The sequence below is a fragment of the Oscarella lobularis genome, chromosome 5 (genome assembly GCF_947507565.1).
Source record: "Oscarella lobularis chromosome 5, ooOscLobu1.1, whole genome shotgun sequence".
Classification (NCBI taxonomy): Eukaryota; Metazoa; Porifera; class Homoscleromorpha; order Homosclerophorida; family Oscarellidae; genus Oscarella; species Oscarella lobularis.
In genome coordinates, this window is record NC_089179.1 from 2,583,514 (window position 1) to 2,605,272 (window position 21,759).

The window sequence follows — 21,759 nt, forward strand, 5'->3', positions numbered from 1 at the left end:
TCAACTTTTCGGCGCAAGGTGTTCCAGTGCTCAAAGCTGGCATTGCAGACGACACTGGCGCTGCTGTTATAGCCTCGCCCTTTGCCCGATGTTCCTCATGCGGCAATCTGTCATTAGCTGCTGATTGCGAGAAGGAAGTTTCTGCGCTTCTGACGTTGATCAGCGGCCCCGTGAAAGTTCATCTCACTGCTGATTCTAAGCAGCTGGTTAAGATATGCGAAATGCCTCTCTCCAGCATTGACGATTCAAAGCTTCTTTTGGCCAAAAATTTCACAGCAAAATACATCAAGTCGAAGAAAATTATTGACGTCATTCGCGGCCCCGAAGAAGACATTCAACATCGTACCGATCAGTTTGAAAATCCCGGAAGGAACTCCGTTTTGGAGACAACAGAACAAAGTTCACTCGTCGCTAAGCCAAAAAAGGATGACCGCGTCGACTTGCAGCGAAACGTCACCTCCCGTAACTTAGCCAGTGAGTTCGATGCTGCAAAAGAATCCACCCAAGAAAATTTGGACGAAAATCTTCTTCTGTATATGCTCGAAGATAGCGACGAGGAAGTTCTGCCAATGGCAACTTCTTCCCTCAAATCACCTTCATCACCAAGTAAGCGCTTTTGCAAAAAGTAATCGCCTCTTGCGATACTTCAACTTTTCGTGACTCATTGGTCACAGTTTTTTTGACCCGTTGGTCTATCATCTTTCTGTCCCGTTTTGGAAAGTAATCGCCTCTTGCGATACTTTGATTTGAACTTTGACTTTAGCCTATTTTCCTGACTCATTGGTCAGTTTTTTTGACCCGTTGATCTATGACCTTTTTGTCCCGTTTCGGAAAGTAATCGCCTCTTGCGATAAACCCTTTATGCGACGCACTGCTTACCGTTATTTGGCCTGTTGGTAATTCGATTAGTATTTGCGTCGATAATTACCTTTCTGTCGCATTTCGTCTTGCATACATTCACGCTAAGCCAGTTTGTTGCAATAACATAACCCGAGCGAAGGCGGGTAATGAGGCCCTTCCACGTGACACAACCACGTGCTACAATGCTAATATTCGCTCCACTTGAGAAAACTCGCAACAAAACCCGGGTGAAGACTGGTACTCAGCTACGCGTAGATAGTAATAACCGCAAATAATGCTGGAACATCTGAAGTTAGGATTTCCACGAGCGCGTCACACGCTCAATCGAAAACCTTAGAATCTTCTTCACACCACCCGGGCGCAGCCGGGTACTCAGCTAGTTAACTTCTAAAGTCGAAAAGTCACGGTTGTCTTTGTGCCACGGCATCAACTCGCTCAGAATTAGCTCTAAGAGATCGTTATTGTAAAGGCTTCTTTCCTCCTGCGACAAGCCTCTCTCGTCAGCACTTCGATGAAAGTTGTGAATAATTTTGATGTATTTTGCTTCTCTGTAATACCCTTCTTTGCGCAGAAAATCCGCCACCGATTTGGAAAGCAACCTTTCGGCATCACCAACGTCTTTCTTTCTTTCTCCAGACAGTGCTGTATACGTTAGACATGTCTCCGGCGATTTCATTGCCTTGTTGAGACATTCCATTCGCGTTGTTGGTGGCCCTGCTCGTGTATGATTGGCTGAATGCTTATTGAAAAAAATATAACGTTTACATGTGCGGCCGACACACGCGATTTGCTTACTTTGAGGACGTTGTTGTGGTCTTCGCGAGATAAGAAGTGTTGCCCTGTCGTTGCATCCACTTCTGGCACATACAAATGTTCCACAAAGTTCACTCCCTTCTCTTTGTACCGCTTCACAGCCAACTGAAATTTCATTTGAGCAAGCATTGAACGAAGGCTGTCCTGCTCGCTTTCATGATAAGGATCTGATAGTTTTTCTGTTGGAATCATTGTTAGACGTGTCACGGAATACAGCACTTAATTAAATTCTATTCACCTCCTTTCCAACTGTGCACATCTAACCCCTCCGGGATGAGCCTCATTCGGAGCTATTTTACAGCTTTAATCCACAGCTCCCCTCTGTTTAATGCTAGTCGTATATAGCGAAGGACGTCATCGCTGACTGCAGGACAAGGCAAGATTGCTTGGACGTGTTCGACATCACCTGGAAAACACGGGTATCATGCATGTATCCACATAACATCAACTTGGTACGTGTAGGTATAAAGATATTTCTGAGCTTTGTCAAACTGAGCTTTGAAACTTCGTTTCGAATGTCTGCACGTAGTCGATGAAGCTGAACAGGCCGCTCCTCGCCACGTGTACGCAAGGAATTGAATTCGCCGTCCGTCACAAACCCTAATTGAGAAGTACAGTCTAAAGTGTAACAGTACATTTTTTACCTCGAACGTTCATGGTTCTCTTCAGGTCAAGAGGAGCACAAGTGGCCCATACGCGACACGGCTGCTTTATCTTGCGGAACGCATAAAATTCTTGAGCGAATGATGGGGCATTCTATTGCTCACGGAGCGACTGCTGTACCTGGTCTCTCCGAAGCAGCAGTTACCTACATCATTACAGGCAGCGTGGATTCGGCGATTCAAAATCTGACGTTTGAAGATCTCTGTGATCCTGATCTGCGAACGACCATTAACTAGGCAGGCCTAGCAGAGAAAGAAAACGGCCATCATTTCTGTAACTTATATTGCGCTAGATTATGCATGCAGACACCAATTCTGAAATTGATTCAATTATTTCCGACAAAATCTGGCATCTCTTAAACGCATCCGGATTTAATGGCATTGTGCTAACGAAGGAGAACCGCGAATAAACTGCACAGATAGAAACTGTGCACGACACTCTTCTAAAGCGCAAGAGAGAACTAAACGATATCCGAAACGGATTGATGGATATTCGTGACACGTTTGGAAGACACCTGATTTTCTTTTTGGCATCTTACAACGAAGACGCAAAGTCAGTGTTTCCAAAGCAAGAATTATCAAGCTACTAGTAACGTGAATTCAACCTTGAAAAGATGTTGCCTGACCATAAATTCAGACGACATTATCGGTTTGATACGTACCATTAAAGAGCAGTCGTCTCAAGCAATAAGGGCCTATGAGTATTTCTGCAATTCGTTAGAAATTTGAGCAAGGACTACGGTAAAACAATAACACAAATAACTGCTAATAACGCAAGTTCCTTTCTTTAGACGATAAGTCTAAGTTAGGGCGCTTGATGAGGTTCTGGACGGGCATCTCGTACATACCCACATTCAACAAGTCCTTGGAGATCGGATACCAACAGAGCAAGGAGGGAACTGGGCAGGGAGGATTGTTCATTCCACCAACGTGTTTCAAGCGCCTTCTTCTGCCACTGACACTCAAAATCTTTACTCGCTTTGGCTATTCAAAGCCAGATACGAATCGACATCGGGTAAATAAAGTAATAGCTTTTGTCTCTATCCCAGAAAAATTGATTTTGTGTAGCTTAAACTATTGAAAAGAATTTGTGGAAGCTGCCGCAACAGTTATGTCGTTGTAATTGGTAGTTCGTAGTTCTTATTTTTAAATTGTCTTGGACTTTTTTAAATATATTCTTCGATGTATTAAAATTGTCTTGGACCATTTTCAAAATCGTCTTAGACAGTGATATTATCAGAATTGGAGAAACTTGTATCAGCGAATTGTCACAAATCGCACAACGCATTAACAAAATTGGTTGAATACAGGTACAACTCCGTGGAGATTGATGTTCAATTGTGTAAGCAATTTTTACATTTAGACGCAACCATCAAGGAAAGTTATACCACGAACTCGCGAAGTCACCAGAGAAAAATTAAATCTAAGCGCGGTGACTACTTATTCTAACACTGATCTTCAGATAAAAAATATTTAATTAAAGTATATATACATACGTCTATCACGGTGAGATTTCATCTGGATCACTGCTTTCGCTATTAAAACTATCCTCATCCTCGCTTTGAGTAGAAGTAGACAATATTTCACTAATGCTCATCTCACTCAATTTGCTGAGTACTTCAGCTTTCCCACTGGCTAACGGCCTTAGATCGGACGGAAGGGCAGTGACGGGCGCTTCATCTTCAATGGTCTGTTTCTCTTTTAGCTCCGGAGGGTTATCGAGAATTTCCCTGATCAATTTCAGAACTTCATTCGCCATACTTGAACTTGACAAAGCAACTACGTCTGGCAAGTCAGAGGCCCTTCTAATCGTCTCGCAATTCCTCAAAATGTCTTCGATTGCATGGTCTGTAAGACCAGAAGTAACTTCCGCCGTCGTATAAGTAGGCAGACCGCTGCAGAATTTTATTCTTATTTCTTTCAAAGCCTTTCTCAGTAAACATCTGTCCTCGGACGTAACGGTTCAAATTATAGGTGATGTTCCTTTTGGCTGAGGCGACTCTTTAAAATCAAACTGAATTATTTTTTCCAATAGAATGCGGTGATCTTCTCTGCATTTGCAAGCTCTTGCGCAGATATCACAGCATTTGTGCTGTGGGCTCATATCACTAATGGGTTGCCAGCCAAATTCCTTTAGGAAAGCAATTCTGCGACAAGTGGAATCATTGAGCAGATAGCTTTTCATTGTTTCGTCCGCTGTCTTTAGCTGCTTTCTGTTCCATAATAGGTAGGCCATAAATTGCATCTGATCTCTTCCTGCTCTTCCAAACTGCTGCGAAAGTTGCTCTATCGTGTTGGCTGGGCCGTAGTTGAGAATATATCGAATATCGGGAAAGTCCATTCCCATTCCAAGAGCAACGGTCGCTATCACTACACGGCAGAATCCATCAGGTCTGGAAAGTGACTTCGTTACGACATCTTTGTTTTCTTCATCTGTGGAATGATGGAACATCCCATACAACCGAAATGAAATTTTCTCTACCGAATTGGAGTACGACAGTCCTCCTGGAAGACCTGCTTGAAAGAACTAGTATAAGACCCCGCAGTCCTTGATACTCCTGCAATAAATAATAGTTTTGGGAAAAGAAGCTCCCAGTTGCTTTAAACCTTCAACCAGCTACTGGAACGAACATTCTAGATCTCTTGGCACTTCCTTGATTGCATACTTGATGTTTCTCCTGTCTGGATTAAATTCTATCATGGTGCAGTTTACCATATGCAACAGCTTCTTGATTTTTCGCTGGCTTGTTACAGTAGCTGTGGCTGTAAGCGCCAAAAAAGGCTTTGATAAAGGTACCAAAGCTCGTACTTCACCAAGATGCGAATACCATTCCCGAAAAGCATCTTCCTGCCGCTTTCTTTCGTTGAGACCCCTACATAGAATGATTGAATATTAATCAAGGTTTGTACATTACTTTCCTACCACTCAGTGACGCAATGAACTTCATCTACGGCGATGCAAACCAATCTTTCCTGAAACTCTTCATCTCTAAGTATGCTTCTCCATTCTGTTGCCAGAATTGTTTCAGGTCCGGCAAAAACTAGTGAGTATTGCTCTAGTGAAACAACCCGAGTCGAAGAAATAAAAATGGCGTTTATACGAGCCGACGTCAGTGATTGCACTTGGGCTTGCATCAGTTGTGTCAGAGGAGACACCACCAACACAGTGCTCTTTCTTTCATTCGGCTCTCCGGACTCCTGTTGCGCCATTTCATCCTTCACGAGCGGAAGAAGTTGATATATAATGGATTTTCCAAACCCAGTTGGAAGAATTGCAAAGGTATCCCGTCCGCATAAAAGCGATTCGATGCTTCTGACTTGCTCTGCCTTCAAGGATCGCGGAAAATATGGATATCGTCGGAAGGTGGCATCCAAACACGTTTCGAAGAGAGTAGAAACAGCGGAAGAAACCGAACCGGCCATGATGTGGCAATAAGGCGTGCGCTAAACCTATCTCCAAAAAATGTTTTAGGACCATTTCGGCAGCGAACAGTTCTGACGAACAGACTATTAGACGTAGAACGTCCCTGATTACGTAATGTGATTGTTGCGTATGATGCGTGTGCACTTTTCGGTCGACGAACGGCGCTTCGCCGACTCCCGTCGCCCAGCGGGCGTTTCTCGCTGAGAACGGAACTTGGCGAAGTCCGTTGTCGGGCGTTTGGTAAGGCCGAAGACTGTTCGGGCCGTTCGACATCGATTTCCGGCTGATCGTCGTGATGGAAACGCTCCCCCCGCGATCTTAACGCAATTACGGCGCGACGCTCGCGATCATAACGCAATAACGCAATTACGGCCATCCAGCCAATCACCGGCGAGTCTACGGATTCTTGTATAGTCGCCGGAGATTGGATGTTGCTATAAACTGACCCCACCCTCTGTCACGAGGTTCCAGCCTGTTGTTTGGCACCGTGCGTAGCGCGCGCGGGACCAAACACAGGCTGGACCCTCGAGCCTAGTTCAGACCAGGCTCTCCCCGGAGTGAGCCGCTAACGCGCGCTTCACTACAGGGAGAGCCTGGCACGCGAGGCTACTCTTCGACCGCCGTTGGATTAATGCTATTTTTCGGGCAGACTTGGCGAATAATCAAAGAAGAAAGGTTCTTAAACATTTTCACGACCTCTTTTTCGGAATAGCCACATTCAAGGGCAATCTAAATTGATCTTTGAACAACTATGACACAATACTTTCAAATCTACCTGAGCTGTAAAACAGATCAAATCTGCCTATCTATCCGCGGTGCGGCAAAGAGCGGCAAGCAAATACGTCAAAACTTTCTTTTCAATGGAGCGAGCCTCCCCTCTATCAATAGCTTTCTCGGAGTAGCGCTTTCCGAGACTGATGAAGAATCCGATGCTACTCGATGCTCTTCGGCACAGAGCTGGAAGCTGCCGAAACGCCTCATCTTCTTCATCCATTTTTAACGCGTTCACGGGCTTCTCAAAAGGGACGACGACGAGACGTGAAAGTAATCTAAAAAGAAATAAAGAAATGTCAAAGACAGTATGAGTAATGAGCCTGTCAGTTACCACTGCGTGTGTCCGAAGGAAAAATTGCAAGTGAAGGTAAAACTGCAGCGCGGTTTTCCCGTGCCCCTTTCCAGAGTGCCGTGCGCCGATCTATATGGATTAGATGTACTTCTCATTTCTACGTAACTAAAATGCTATACCCTTACTTGTTGTACGAATTGACTGCCAGTTCCTTCACCTCTTCCGGCTTTTGCGGATCGTCGATCCAAAAGCCGAATGACGTCGCCAGTTGCATCGCTTAGTACAATGGCCGCGTGACACCGCGAAATTGCGCGCCGCCCAAGCCGATGCAAGAGTAGGAACACTGAGCCATAATAGACTTTCCGCTGTCTGATACTTCTTGCAGCACCGGGATTGCCGCGCCTGATCGAACTTCGCTGTATAGTGACGAATGCATTCTCAGTGAACTGCGCCGAAGACGATCATCTGCCGGCGGCACGAGGGAAGAGCTTCATAAAGAAAACCGAGAAGTTTCGTCATGGCAGAGGGACCCCTTAGCGAAAGATAGATAATCGGCAACAATTGCTCGACAGGAACCTCGGTTGCCATTGCTCGTCGAAGAATCAGCCCAGTCTCGCGCAAGGTATTGTCGATACGATTGCCGTCTTCGTCAATAAATAGCTAAAAACAGATAATTAATTAAGATTTTGAGAAACATTTGCCAATACATTTTCGTTTATAATATAGATGTCCCTATCAGGATCGACTCTTGAGACGTGGCGTCCAATGGATTTTTCGGCGTACAAAATTGGATAATTTTGCTGGGAAAGGAGATCCCTGACTTCGCTTTGGATGAACATGTTCAGCTGATTGTCTGAAAGCAAACACAACATTCCTGCAATAAATTGACTATTCCATGACAAAAATTTCCATTCTCAGTACGGGTCACTTCTTAGTACGGGTCACTTCTTAGTACGGGTCACTTCTTAGTACGGGTCACTTCTTAGTACGGGTCACTTCTTACGTCGTAGTACGGGTCTCTCCAATCTGCCTCGTGCTGTCTCGAACGATGAACACAGGATGAAAAAGAGAGGCCAGCGCCTTCCTGAATCCTGATGGAAAAATTCCTGGAAGGTCGTCGGAATCGTCCAAGGCGACCCCTGAAGAACCAAAAGGTCCTTTTCCTGATTTCTTGAAACCCTGTATTTTTACAATCTATTTATCTCAGATAGAAAACTCTTGCTACAACTGTTCTTGGGGCAAAAGAAAAAGGAGCGTCTCCCTTCTGCAAAACGTTTGAAAATGTGTCCGCCGTCGTTCGCAAAACCGAGAGGCGATTGTGTCAATGTAAGAAAAACAGAAAAAAACGACCTTTTAGGAGGAATATGGGCTATTACGTACATATTTTATAATATATGTATTTCCACCTGTATTATTCGCTTGACCTGAAATATTTTCCCTTTGTGGTAGATTAATTGAAGTGGGTACAATGAAGTGGGTACAATGATATACTCACTGGGAAAAGGAAAGGGGGTGCGCCGTCCTTCTAGAAGAAGGAACAGTCGCTTGCAGAATACTAACAGCGAAGCGATCATCTTTATACGAAGATGTTATTTTCGTCGAGGTTGTCTGCATTCCGGAAAAAAACAAACTTTTGCTCTAGGAACTGATTTCAAGTGCAAGCAGTCGAGGTGAAACCATTCGTGAGTGCAGGAACGATTGTCACAAGCAATCATGGTGCCTTCACTTTGGGACTCTGGTTTCTGACAATGGCACAATAGCTTTTCCGTTGGCTGTGCCACAGTTCCCTCTCCATTGCTGCTTCTTCATCAGCTACCAACGGTTTCTCCACTCTGGAAAAGAATTTTCCAAGCATTTCAGGCAGAATGGCGTTGGTAAAAAATTGCTTAGCGCCGGATGCAGCGGAGAGCCAGAAAACTTCATCCGCGTAGATTCTTTCCGTGTGCAAATCGTTTTCTGTTTATAAAATGAAATCGAAATATGGACGCTTGCAGCAAAAAAATTGGCATTGCACCTGCTGCAGAGAATTTATAGGAAGGAATGAATGAATGAGTTCTTAGAGAAAAAACTGATAGTAGTGTAACGGATCGTACTCTCTTCGGACATCAGACGGTGAGGCGATGAGGAGAGGGTATCTTTAGCGATGTTCACTAGAGTAGCACCAATGGGGAAATCTGTATTCTCAGCATTATACTCCGGCATATATATCCACCGGTCACATGACTATCAGGTAATATCAACGACTCTCTGAAAACCGTTAAAAACTCCCCTTTCTTAGGGTGGCATGTCCCCATGCCACGACAAACCTCTAACAAGGATCAAACTACAAAGAACAAAGCGAACAACTCAAGAAAAGTCCAACATCAAAGGAGAAGAACGAAAGCACATCAATCTTAGTCATAATCATGGAATCGAGCAGGCCTACGGCTAACCCGACCAGACCTGGACGAAGGCAAGGCCTCAGGGACCCCTTCCGGCTCACCTTGAACCGAATCTTCATCATCCTCTGGTTCAGCCTCTGCAATTTCTTCACTCGCCCGCTGATCTTCAACTCTTTCGTGGAACGGGATCATCCGTTGCACGTGTACAATCGTTTCAATATTCTTCTCCACGCGACGAATACGATAATTCACAGGGGAGACCTTTTCCAAGACACGGTGAGGTCCTTGATAGTGATAGGTCAGCTTCAGAGACAAATGTTGTCGTCGCACCTTGGAGTGCAGCAGCACCAAAGATCCAATCTCAAATTCCACTGGATAGTGCGTTCTATCATATTTCTCCTTTCTGCGTTGATCTGCCTTATCCTGGTGTTCATTGGCAATGCGATAGGCTTCATTTATCTTTTCCGTCAACAGCAATCCATAGCGTCGAGCGTCAACTATCAACTCAGATCGCCCGCCTGCAAGAACGTCGGTTGGCATCACTGGATCTCTTCCATGGACGAGATAGAATGGCGTATTTCCAATCGCTTCAACAACGCTAGTGCGATAGGCAAAGGCAATAGCTTCCAAGTATTCGTCCCAGTCGGACAAATGCTCATTAGAACAGGTAGTCAGAGCAGCAGCAATGTAGCGATTCTGTCTTTCCACTTGTCCATTCGTCTGCGGATGATACGCACTTGTGAAGATCTTCTTAATACCCAGTCTCTCGGCCATTCGCCTAAATAATCCAGACGTGAACTGAGTGCCTCGATCAGACAGCAATTGAACAGGGCATCCATGACGTAGGATCACCCTATCGACGACGACATCAGCAACGGTGTTGGTCGTTATGTCAGGAACAGCAGCCAATTTAACCCAACGGGAGAATCGATCAACGATGACAACTATATGTTTGTTGCCACTCGTAGTCCTCGTCAGCGGCCCCAGGAGATCGACTCCTACAACTTCGAAAGGGCGCGTGGCACTGAACAAGGCGCGTGGCAATGAACAACTGCATTTCTCCGGATCTCTTGGGCTGAGGTGGCTTTCGGCTTTGACAGGCTATGCAAGTTCGCACGAAGTCCTTGATGTCGACCCCCATGCCTTTCCAGTAGAATTGGCTTCGCATTTTCTCATATGTCTTGTTGTAGCCAAGATGTCCGGACATAGGCAAGTCATGTAAAGCTCTCATGACTTCTCGGCGGCCAGCAGGCGGCAAGAACGGAACCTTTAGCGTAGAACCGTTCCTCACTGCCTGATGCATTAGAAGTCCGGTTCCAGGATCGACGTAGATATATCCAGTATCGCGCAGTACTTCTTTGACTTCAGTCGGTGCTTCTCGGGGCTGTGGTCGCTTCAAATACTCCATGACCTCGGCGTAGAGAGGATCTTGTTCTTGCATCTTTCGCAGTTCTTCACGGTCAGGGATGTCGACTCTCGGTCCTCTGATCAACAGCAGATCCTTCTGTTTGCCTGTCGCCTCAACAGTTGCAGCAGCAGTCGGCAAACGGCTAAGCGCGTCGGCGTTGGCATTGGCTTTTCCCGGTCGGTGCCGAATCTCAAAGTCGAACGCTTGTAGTCGCAGGACCCATCGAGCAAGGCGGCCCTTAAGTTGATTTTTGCCCAACAGCCAGCGTAAATTGGCATGATCGGTCTCGATAATGAAAGGTCGTCCTTCCAAATACTTTGCATAAGTCTCGCATCCCCAGACGACGGCAATCAGTTCTTTTTCCCTTGTGTCGTATTTTCGCTCCAAGTCGCTTAGTTGACGACTTGCGTATCCCAGGACGCATTCGAGTGCTTCGGCGTCTCTCTGCGATAGTACAGCAGCTATTGCTAGGTCAGAAGCGTCCGTCTGCAGGACAAAATCTTTGTCCCAATCCGGATGAGTCAGCGGCGGAGCTTCAGTGAGAGCCAGCTTGAGAGCCTCGAACGCCCTCTGTTGTTCGCCACCCCACACGTAAGGCGTTGCATCTCTCAATAGTTTAGAAAGAGGTTCAGCACGATCGGCGTAAGCTTTCACGAAACGTCGGTAATAGGATGTCAGTCCCAAAAAAGATCTTAATGCGGACTTTGTGGCAGGCGGCAGTATTTCTCGCACAGCACGCACTTTCTCAGGATCAACCCGAATTCCAGCGGGTGTTACGACGTAGCCCAGATACCTCAGAGATTGTTGAGCGATGGCGCACTTCGTTGGCTTTAATTTCAAGTTGTGTTCGCGGATGCGTTGCAGCACGGCTTGAAGGTCTTTGAGATGATCTTCGAACGTCCGAGAGAAGACCAGGACGTCGTCGATGTAGACGAGACAGGTGTGCCACTTCAGCCCGGCCAGTACTGTATCCATGGCTCTCTGGAACGTACTTGGCGCGTTGCATAGTCCGAACGGCATGACTACAAATTCATAGAGTCCCACAGGACTGATTATTGCGGTTTTCTCGACGTCTTTTAGTTCAACTCCAACTTGCCAAAACCCGTGAGCAAGGTCGAGGCACGAGAAGTAGAGGTTTCCTGTCAGCGCGTCCAGGCTATCGTCAATTCGTGGTAGCGGATAGCGATCCTTCTCTGTCACTTTATTCAGTCCAATATAATTTCCGCAAAATCGTTTGTCCGTCGTTCCTTTCTTGTCCGTTAGAACAATTGGACTAGCCCACGCTGAACGTGACTCCCGAATGATGCCGTTTTCGAGCATCGTTGCAATCTGTCGCTCTACCACGTCTCCATCCTCTGGTGTTAGTCGGTAGGGTGCTTGATTAATCGGACGTGCGTCGCCTGTATCGATGCGATGTTTGACAGTTGGATGACGTCCCAAGTCGTGTGCTCCTTGAGAAAAGACATCAGCAAAGCTGTCGATTAGCGCCTCCAAGGTTTCGCGTTGTTGCGCCGTCAGTTCCTTTGAGATGCGAACCCGTGAGCTTGGTTTCCAGGATAAAGTTTCGCCGGTTTCAAGATCGACGATGGTTGGAGTAGCCTGTAGAATTCGTGTTGTTGCATAAGTGTGGTTAGGAGCGGTGACAGCGCACACTCGTCCGATGACATCTTCAATACTCAGCAGTCCTGCGTCAGATTTTCCTAATCCGTCGCCATTGAGAAATAATCCGCATAGACGTAATCGCACTTTCTTTCCTGGTGCTAACGTAAGCACCACACTGCCATGTTCATAGTCAAGCACGACCTTGAAATGGCGTAGGAAATCGTCGCCCAGTAACACGGTCGGTTGGAAGTCCTTGACGACTTCAAAGGTGTATTAAAAGTCAAAGTCCCCGAGCGCTAGCTGCAAGGAAAGGCTACCCAACACAGCAAGAGCACCTCCGTCAGCTGCAGTCAGATTCCTATGGTTTGCGGGAGCCATCGACGAGAGTTTTCCCGTTCGTCCCACAAAGAGGTCTGATATAATTGAGGCAACCGATCCCGTATCGAGGATGCACGTGACGGCTTCAATTCCCTCGATCGTCAGTTCGCAGAACGGCAATCTTTTTTCCGCTGTGCCACAGGGACCTCGGACCACGTTTACAGTCCTTCCGGTCGAAGGTCCGTGCTCTTGTGGCGTTGATCGTGTAAATTCTTGCGGTTGCCCACTTGTCACTCCGGAATTCCGTCTCATGTCCGCTTTTCTCTTGAAACGTTCGAACATGCGATGTCCTGGCTTCTTGCAGTAGTAACAGCTTTCTCCAAAGTTAGTCTTTCCTCTGCCAAATCCGGTTTGAGCCATCGGTTTCTCGGCTGCTTGGGTGTGATTTTTCTGTTGTTCCAAGAGTAGTTGTATTGTCTTCTGGTTACTTGCGATCATCTCTGCATTTCGGCCTACTAGATCTTTCAGTTCTTTTACCAAGGGGTCATCATCCCTAGCTGGCTTCTTTGCGGGTGGTTCGCCGGTGTCCTCAGTTGGCCTTTCGGAGGTGACATCGTAAACACCTGCCGAAGATCTGGGACGCATCTTCCTCCTCCAAACCCTTTCTGCTAGTTCAGCCTTTTCATATGCTGCGGCCAGTGTTTTCGGCGTACCGCGCTCCACGTCTTCTTGGAATTCAGTGCGGAGCCATCGACGTAATAGAGGACTAAAGCCCGTGGCGGATAGCGGTCCTCTTGAACGTTTTGAAGCTTCGCAAGCAGGTCACGAAACTTCGAGTTGTATTCGGATATGGTTTCTTGAGATCCCTGTCTTATAGTGTTCAATTTTCTGGTATAATAATCGATGGGATCACTGGGTCCAAACTCACGGCGTATGAACTCTTCAAACTGAGCCCATGTAATCGGGTTATTCGGGCGATTCATCTTGAAAGACTGGTACTCTGTTCGAGCTCGACCCGACTGCGCGACGACAGCTCGTTGTACTCTGCGCCGTTCGGCGCTTTTATATCTGACTTTGCTGACGATTGACCTCAACTCGTCACGAGAACGCCCCATAACGCCTTCGCTCGCAAACCCCAAAACACATAAACCTCGCGGGAACGCCTCGCGCCAAGACGAAGCATTCTCGTGAAAGCCGTCTCGGTTTCACGGAAATATGCAATCGTTCACAGGAGAGAACAAAGCTCCCCACGGAAACATCCAAGCACCGCGATCAATTTCGAACCGCAAGACGCAAGGGGTAGACATTCTTTGGGCGTCTCGTCTAATCGTGATCTCCTCGCGCCTTCCCACCGCCGTCTTCTCATTCCGATCCACCCCATTCCCAGGGTCAGATCACGTCCAAACCCAAACAAAACAAATGGTAAGACACGTCGAGGACGACGCCTCAACAACCAAGCAAGTCACATCCGCGATTAGGGCCCCGACATATCGGCTACACTAAGTTCCCACCGATACGCCCACCAGTTACGCCCAACGAAACAATCAACGACCTCAGCCATTCTGTCAATCGGAATCGGTTCCTCGTATACGCGCCCATACACTCGCTACGCGTATATCTACCTCGGCCTCTCGAGGCAGCGACTTCTCGCTGCCACTCGCTGCGACGTGGGGCTGGTTCTATTACCGAGTAATCAACACTCGAACACAACTTCCGGCTTCTCGCCCGACGCCGACATAGGAGTCGGCCGGCAGCCGCGGTGCAACGAGCTGGCCAAACCCGTTTACCGACTAACCAGTCTCCCTCATCCCGAGCCTAACTCGCGTTTTCTTCTCGCTTGTTGTTTCGTACCTTATCCGGATTCTCCACCAAATTGTAACGGATCGTACTCTCTTCGGACATCAGACGGTGAGGCGATGAGGAGAGGGTATCTTTAGCGATGTTCACTAGAGTAGCACCAATGGGGAAATCTGTATTCTCAGCATTATACTCCGGCATATATATCCACCGGTCACATGACTATCAGGTAATATCAACGACTCTCTGAAAACCGTTACAGTAGTACTAAGCATGACATTTTCTAAGGTGTAGTCTTCCATGATCATCTTGTGTCAGACAAAACGGACTTGATGCCGTCATTTCAACTAGTGTCTATCTCTCTCGCAATAGGGCACAGAAATAAACAAGTATTATTGAAAAACATTTCTTAGAAAATGATCAACTAACTTTTACTTCCAATACACCATCACCACAGCACTGGCAAGAAGCAAAACCATCGGGTGAGGCACCAATGAAAGGGTAATCTTCGCTATAATGACAAAGCCGCTTGCGCTGACCTTCAGATCAATGTGCAAATCTTTTCTTTTCTTTGAGAAGCACTCAATGGCTTCCTTTTCTCGTGACTGCGTCCCCATCTTGTTGCAGACGTTTCAAACCGGTGCAACTCTTGGTGGCAAATCGACATCACAAGGGAGACAGATAGACTTACGGGATCTGTGTGACAGACGGCTTTCAATTTTGATTCTGTTACTCGGCCGGCTCTCATGCGATTCCACAGTCTTGATTTGTACTGATTCTGCGTTTGCGTTTCCACAACACGAATGTTATTTTTTGTCACATTCACGTCAGTTTGTATAGCTAGAGAAAGTAGCTGACCGTAGTCCTTTTTCAAATTCATCAGTGGCTCTGGAAAATTCTCTTGCATCGCTTGGGAAAAGTATGATTCATGGTAATCACGAGAGACCGCCAGCACAGCAGATTTTACTTAAGATCCTGCCAGAGCTGCCAAAAATGCATTCTGTGCTTCGACCGACGGGCGTTTGAGCAACTGCTGGGTCTGCTGCTGGTGTAGGCGGAGGAGGAGGAGGCTGCGGGGGCCGATCGATAGCACGTATATTTTCATGAGCCGCTTTGAATCCCTTTTGTCCTGTAAAATTAATGTCTGTTACGGGAGTATAAGGAACGTCCTTGACATAGGTTGGCTGCACCCAGTAAGCTCTTCTGTTGGTCACAGTCATTAATTCCCGCTGCCTTACTCCTGCCTCAATAGCCAAGAGAACAGAAGCGACGTGACTGCACGTCTCCCCAAGGCCGGCTACGCAATTGCAATGCGCAGCCAAAATTTTACCCTTTTTCCGCTAGAATCCACCTTTGTAGCGGTTTATCATTCATTTTCTGCGAGTGCATGACCTGAATGCATCACAATATATTACTCATAATTTTCAAAAATTTGCAAACCTCTGCTGTTACAATTCGCAGGCGATTTTCTGCGACAGGCGTGACAGCCAAAGATCCGACACATCCGGCGAGAAAGCGCTGGTAACGCTCGAGATTTCGGTAGTTCAGGAGCGCGTCACCGGTGTAGGGGCTCGGAGAAACAATTAAATACATTCCCACCTGAATATGCGTGATCGCCCGCCACTCTTCGATGTTGTCCACCCACGCACGTAATGGTATTTGAGAGGGGTCGACACCTCCTGCAAGTTGCACCTTTTCTTCGCGTATGGACAAGGACTGTCTGCGCTTGTCAACAGAGATCGGTAATCGGGCAGAACAGCAGAGTTTCGGGCCATTTTACGTGTCGTGAAGTCCCGGTTGTCCTCCAGTAGGAGTGGTAAGCACTAATTAGGGAGTGGCTTGAAAGTGTCTATTGAACAAGTGGAACAAGGGAAACTAGTGGAAGCAGAATTAAAACACTAGATACAATTCATTCGAAGGTACTCAACTCCAAATTTGAAAAACACTCAGACACCAACGAGACCGTCCAAGCAAAACCTTTGCCTATAATAAAAAAATTAAAAAACTAACACAATCCGTAAACCTTACCCCAAAGGAAAGGAAAATATCAAATAAATTTACCCCTACTCTAATACCAAACCTTCACCCGCACACCAAACAGAAAAAATAAATAAACAATAATCCAATAAAAATAATCCTAACCCAAAACCAAACCCTCACCTTTACACACCACAAATAAGAAAAATCAACAAAAAATAATCCTGACCCAAAACCAAACCCTCAACACCGAACAAATCAATAGAACCAAAAAACTCGCCTAAATCAAGGCAAAACAATGCTAAGAAATATTTCCGCATGAAAAACACACAATCCTCGTAACGCACTTTATAGCTATGAAACAAAACTCGACAAAAAATGAAAACAACGAACTTCTCTCACAAAACGATGCAAAAGAACCCGTCAAGATACCCATAGGAAACAATAACTCACAAAGTCAACACATTAATAAATCACAAAGTCAACACATTAATAAATCACAAAGTCAACAACTCACAAACTAAATACATCAATAACTCACACAGTTAATGACACAAAGTCGACAAAGTTAACAACTCACAAACTTAACTCATCAATAGCTCATAAAGTCAACAGCTAACAAACTCAGCACATCAATAACTCACACAATCAACGACTCGCAAAATCAACACATCAATTTCTCACACAAAGTCATCTATGCTAACGACAAAACACTGAATACCCCACAGCGTAAAAAGAAAATGAGCATGCTGTTGTTGAAACATAGAGCAGCACGACGTCAATCATTGCGGCCTAAAAGAGCTATAAAGCGATCAGTGCAGGATAAGTGTTGTTGTCGACTCGCACTTGTGAGGTCGACAATGGTCGAACACCAAAAGAGCATTGAAGAGCAATATCATGAGGGATCCCTACGACGACTATTTTGGAACCAACAAATGAAAGCCAGCAGTATTGGTAGTAAGACGGGAATGAGATTGTATCCGCTAATGATAAGGTGGGCTCTTAATTTGAAGATGATGTCGACGTCAGCGTATCATGCTATGCGTACCTCTGGCTGCCTTGAGTTACCTTCGGAAAGAACTCTCCGAGACTATACTCACTTTTTCCAGCAAAAAGAAGGATTTCAAACAGAACTTAACGATATGCTGTTCCGGGAAGCACGGCTGGACAAATCGTCAGAAGATCATTCGCTAAGCAGAAATGTTATAGTTTTTGATGAGATATCTGAGCATACGAGAATACCTTGTTTACAGGAAGCACGACCAGAGAGTTGTAAGATTTGTGAACGTCCGAGACGAAAGGGAGCTGACTCGATCGATAAGTCGCACTGTTTTTCGCTGAGGAAATTGCGGGACTCGCTGCGATTTCGAAGGAGCACTGACAAGCCGGATAGGAGCTAGCGCGGCGTGCCGACGAATTCCATCGTTCGTCGACGAACAGATTGGGAGGACGGAGTGAATTGGCAACCGACGTTTCTGCGTAGCGACGAGTGACGTAGGGGGGGCCGCTCTGCGGTAGTAGGAGAGCCGGTGGCGCCATGAACGCGCGGGGTTCTTTGTAGAAGCAGAGTGGTTCGTTTGGAATTTCTTCGCTCATTCTTCGTTGGTCCGGGAACTTTCCGGGAACTTGACCATGGTGTAACTACTACTTTACTTGAGTTTTGAGGCAATTGCAAGTGCCATCGCTCGTTCACTTACGTTTTGTAACTAATTGCAAGTGCCGCCGTACGTTTACTTAAGTTTTGAGCTAATTGCAAGTGTACGTTTTGTAGCGTATTTCAAGTGCTCCGTGCGTTAACTTTAATTTTAGCCAATTGCAAGTGCCGTCGCTCGTTCACTTAAATTTTGTAGCTAATTGCCAGTGCCGCCGCACGTTTACTTAAGTTTTCAGGCAATTGCAAGTGCCGTCGCTTGTCGCACGTTTACTTAAGTTTGAGACAATTGTAAGTGCTGTCACTCGTTTATTTACGTCTTTTGACGACGCCGTTTCTTTGGGAGACGACGGCGTTTTTTGACGATGCCGTCTCTTTGGGAGACGACTTGTGACGATGCCGTCTCTTTGGGAGACGACGCCGTCTCTTTGGGAGACGACAGGGTCTTTTGACGACGCCGCCTCTTTGGGGGACGTCGACGTCTTTTGACGATGCCGTCTCTTTGGAACGACGACGTCTTGTAACAATGACGTCTCATTGGAAGACGACGGCGTGTTGTGGCGATGCCGTTTCTTTGGGAGACGACGACGTTTTTTGACGATGCCATCTCTTTGGGAGACGACGCTGTCTTTTGACGATGCCGTCTCTTTGGGAGACGACGGCGTCTCTGGGAGACGACGTCTTGTGGCGAAAACGTCTGTTTGGGACACGACGGCGTTTTTTGACGATGCCGTCTCATTGGGAGACGACGATGTCTTCTGACGGCTCCGTCTCTTTGGGAGACGACTACGTCTTTTGACGACGCAGGCTCTTTAGAGACGACGATGTTTTTTGACGATGCCGTCTCTTTGGGAGACGACGGCGTCTTTTGACGACGCCGTCTCTTTGGGAGACGACGACGTCTTTTGACGATGCCTTGTCTAGAAAAGTGAGAACAATAAGCGCGCTAAGAAGCAGAAGAATCAAATTGACGAATCTTACTTATTGACTGCTGATACCAAAACCACTGAAGAGACTCCGGTGGCATCTTCCCCTTGCTCTTCTCCGACTGGTGCCTCGCGGTCTGAATACGTGGGTACATTCCAAGTCGCTGGGCAATTCTTCTCTTTCAGACGATGGCGAAAATCACAAAACCAATCATCTGTATATTGACCAAGCGTTCAACATATCATAATATAACCTTATGCATATGCATATCTTTAATGTCTTTTTGCATTTTACACAACAATATCTCTCTCAAAATGTGTTATTATGACTAGTTTGGGCTTCTGAAACGTCGCTTACTCCTGCAGCGTCGTGAACTTTCCGCCATTCTTCTGCAAGAGGCCAAAAAGGATCCTAAGACAGTCGGGCAGTTACGTAAGGCATTCTTGCAGACGGTGCTGATAATCGTCATGACAGCAACTTCTCAGCTGCGATTGTCCAGATAACCGGCCGGAGCTTCAAAGAAAACACTTTCAAAACGATCGAATGGACAATGTGTGTGGCGAACTCAGCAGAAACCGGAATAACGGTGTTGGAACATCTAGTAAGGCGCAACCGAAGTCAGACTCCGTGCTCCTAACAATTGCCACTACATTAAATAATAAGCGAGAAAATTATAGATGACGAATTTCAGTGATGTTGCTAGGCCTGTTGGTAACCAGTCCAAAAGATGACCACATTTTGCTCTGTTGGAGCTTCCAATATCGCTTAGGACAGCACAAACGTGAAGCCCTATTTCCCTTGCATTTCCAATTTTTTTCTTGTCTCACAAGAAGGCGTTCAAGGCACTGAATACCACTCTTCAGGATCTCCGAGACAATGACGATCTTATGGGTGGTCTCACTGTCATACTTGCCGGCGATTTTCGCCACATTTCCAATCATAGAACGAGGAACCAAAGCCGACGAAATAAACGCCTGCATAAAATCTTCAAGAATCCTCGGGCCCCGTGTCGAAACTCTACACCTCCGAACAAACATGCACGTACACAGATTTCAAGACGCAAGCGCCGGTGCACACGCAGAACTACTTCTTAGAATAGGGAACGGTCAAATTCCCATCAATCCTACAATATCCCTCATAACCATGCCCTGCGGACACCTGATCCCAACTCTTGAACAACTAGAAGAGAACGTTTTCCCTTCCCTTTCCCAAAACTTTCAAACGTCGTCTGGCTATCAGAAAGAGCTATACTCGCCCCAACAAACGAGTCAGTTCAAATTATTAACAAAAACTTACTACACAAATTACCCACTAATGAGCGAACATACATTTCAATTGACACCACTATCGAACTGGACGATGCCGTAAATCGCCCCACTGAATTTCTCAATTTTCTTAATCCCACAGGTTTACCAACTCATCTTTTATCACTCAAAATCGGCTGTCCTATAATGCTCCTTCGAAATCTAGATCCTCCGAAACTATGCAACGAAACCAAACTTATTGTAAGACAACTCCGTTCTCATCTTATCGAAGCAACGATAGCAATTGGCTAATACAAAGGAGACCATGTTTTTATACCACGAATTCCCCTCATTCCCTCAGACACCACAATTCCATTTAAACGCTTACAGTTTTCCGTCAAGCCATGTTTCGCCATGACAATTAATAAATCACAGGGACAAACACTCGCAACCGTTGGGCTCTTCCTTGCTACTAAATGTTTTTCCCACGGACAGTTTTATGTCGCCTGTTCACGCGTAAGCACACCTGACAACATTTACATCCTCTCCGAAACAAACGAGACCGCTAACATTGTTTACACAGAAATACTGACGTAAATACGCACAAAGGGCCATTTCCCACTCCTCACTTTATTACAATACATATCTCATTCCAGGACAAATATTACCCGTCGGAGACGGGTACATTGGCTAGTGCTACCCTAAAAAAGAAAAGGAGCAACTTTATAACAACCTAGATTACCGATTTGTTCTCCTGCTACACTGTCTGCAACGTACACAATTTGGCTTCGTGCATTGCAACGACCACCAGCCCTCACTCGCGAACCCCAACCCCCCACCTCGAATAGACTTTTGGAAATCAGACCTAATGGTTAGACTTTCGGAAATTTTTATATGCCCACGAGCGTGGGCAGTGGCATCGCACGCATTCGGCGCCGTGTACGTCAAGGAGATCCCCGCCCCCTAAGTGCGCGCCTACACTACACCAAGTGGGGCCCCAATGGCCGACCTGATCGTCTCGCTGACACGAGGCATTCTTCTGCCTTTCTTCGCTCTTTCGTCGCGAAACTAAAGTAAAAGAAGAGATTGAAATAAAACGAAGAGAGAGTGCACGTGATGAGGGATCGACAAAGGACAAAAGGATTACGCGAGCGTCGTCACGTACGCGATCAGTGTCACGTCGCCGCTCGTAGCGAAAAAGTCGCTGGAGAGCAGAAACATCCACGCGCGAGCTCTACGTCTTTCTCCGCCTTGAGACAGGACACAGGCATTGTCGCAACGCCCCGCGCGGACGAAAAATGAACGGAAAACGTGCGCTTATCTATTGGCGTGTTTGAATCTGAGCTGCTTGAGCTGCGAAGAGGCGAAGTCGGTGCGATGACCGTGCATCGAGCTGAGTCTTCTGAGTGTGGATTCAGAAAACCCCGGAAATCTACTACGGGACTCGATTAGTCGTCGTCACGTGATGAACTTTAATGGCTTTTTCTAACGCGAGAAAAGATTCGTCGTCGATGTAACTGACGTAGGAAGTTTACTGCAGACGAGATAATGTGTCCAGATAGTTGTTAGAAAATTGGGGCTCCATTAGGGTAAAACTTCGTTTGGAGGCATAGGGCACGCAGGCGAGT

At 46.4% G+C, this 21,759-nt stretch overlaps 1 protein-coding gene across 1 annotated transcript; it reads right to left on the reverse strand.

Moving 5' to 3' along the window:
- Positions 1-4,299: 4,299 nt before the first annotated feature.
- On the reverse strand, positions 4,300-5,759 carry LOC136187363 (ATP-dependent DNA helicase RecQ-like). Its single transcript, XM_065974942.1, has 4 exons — positions 5,438-5,759; positions 5,260-5,392; positions 5,050-5,209; positions 4,300-4,863 (listed from the first exon to the last, which is right to left on the reverse strand). The coding sequence occupies exons 1-4, from the start codon at positions 5,757-5,759 to the stop codon at positions 4,300-4,302; spliced, it is 1,179 nt and encodes a 392-aa protein (XP_065831014.1).
- Positions 5,760-21,759: the final 16,000 nt, after the last annotated feature.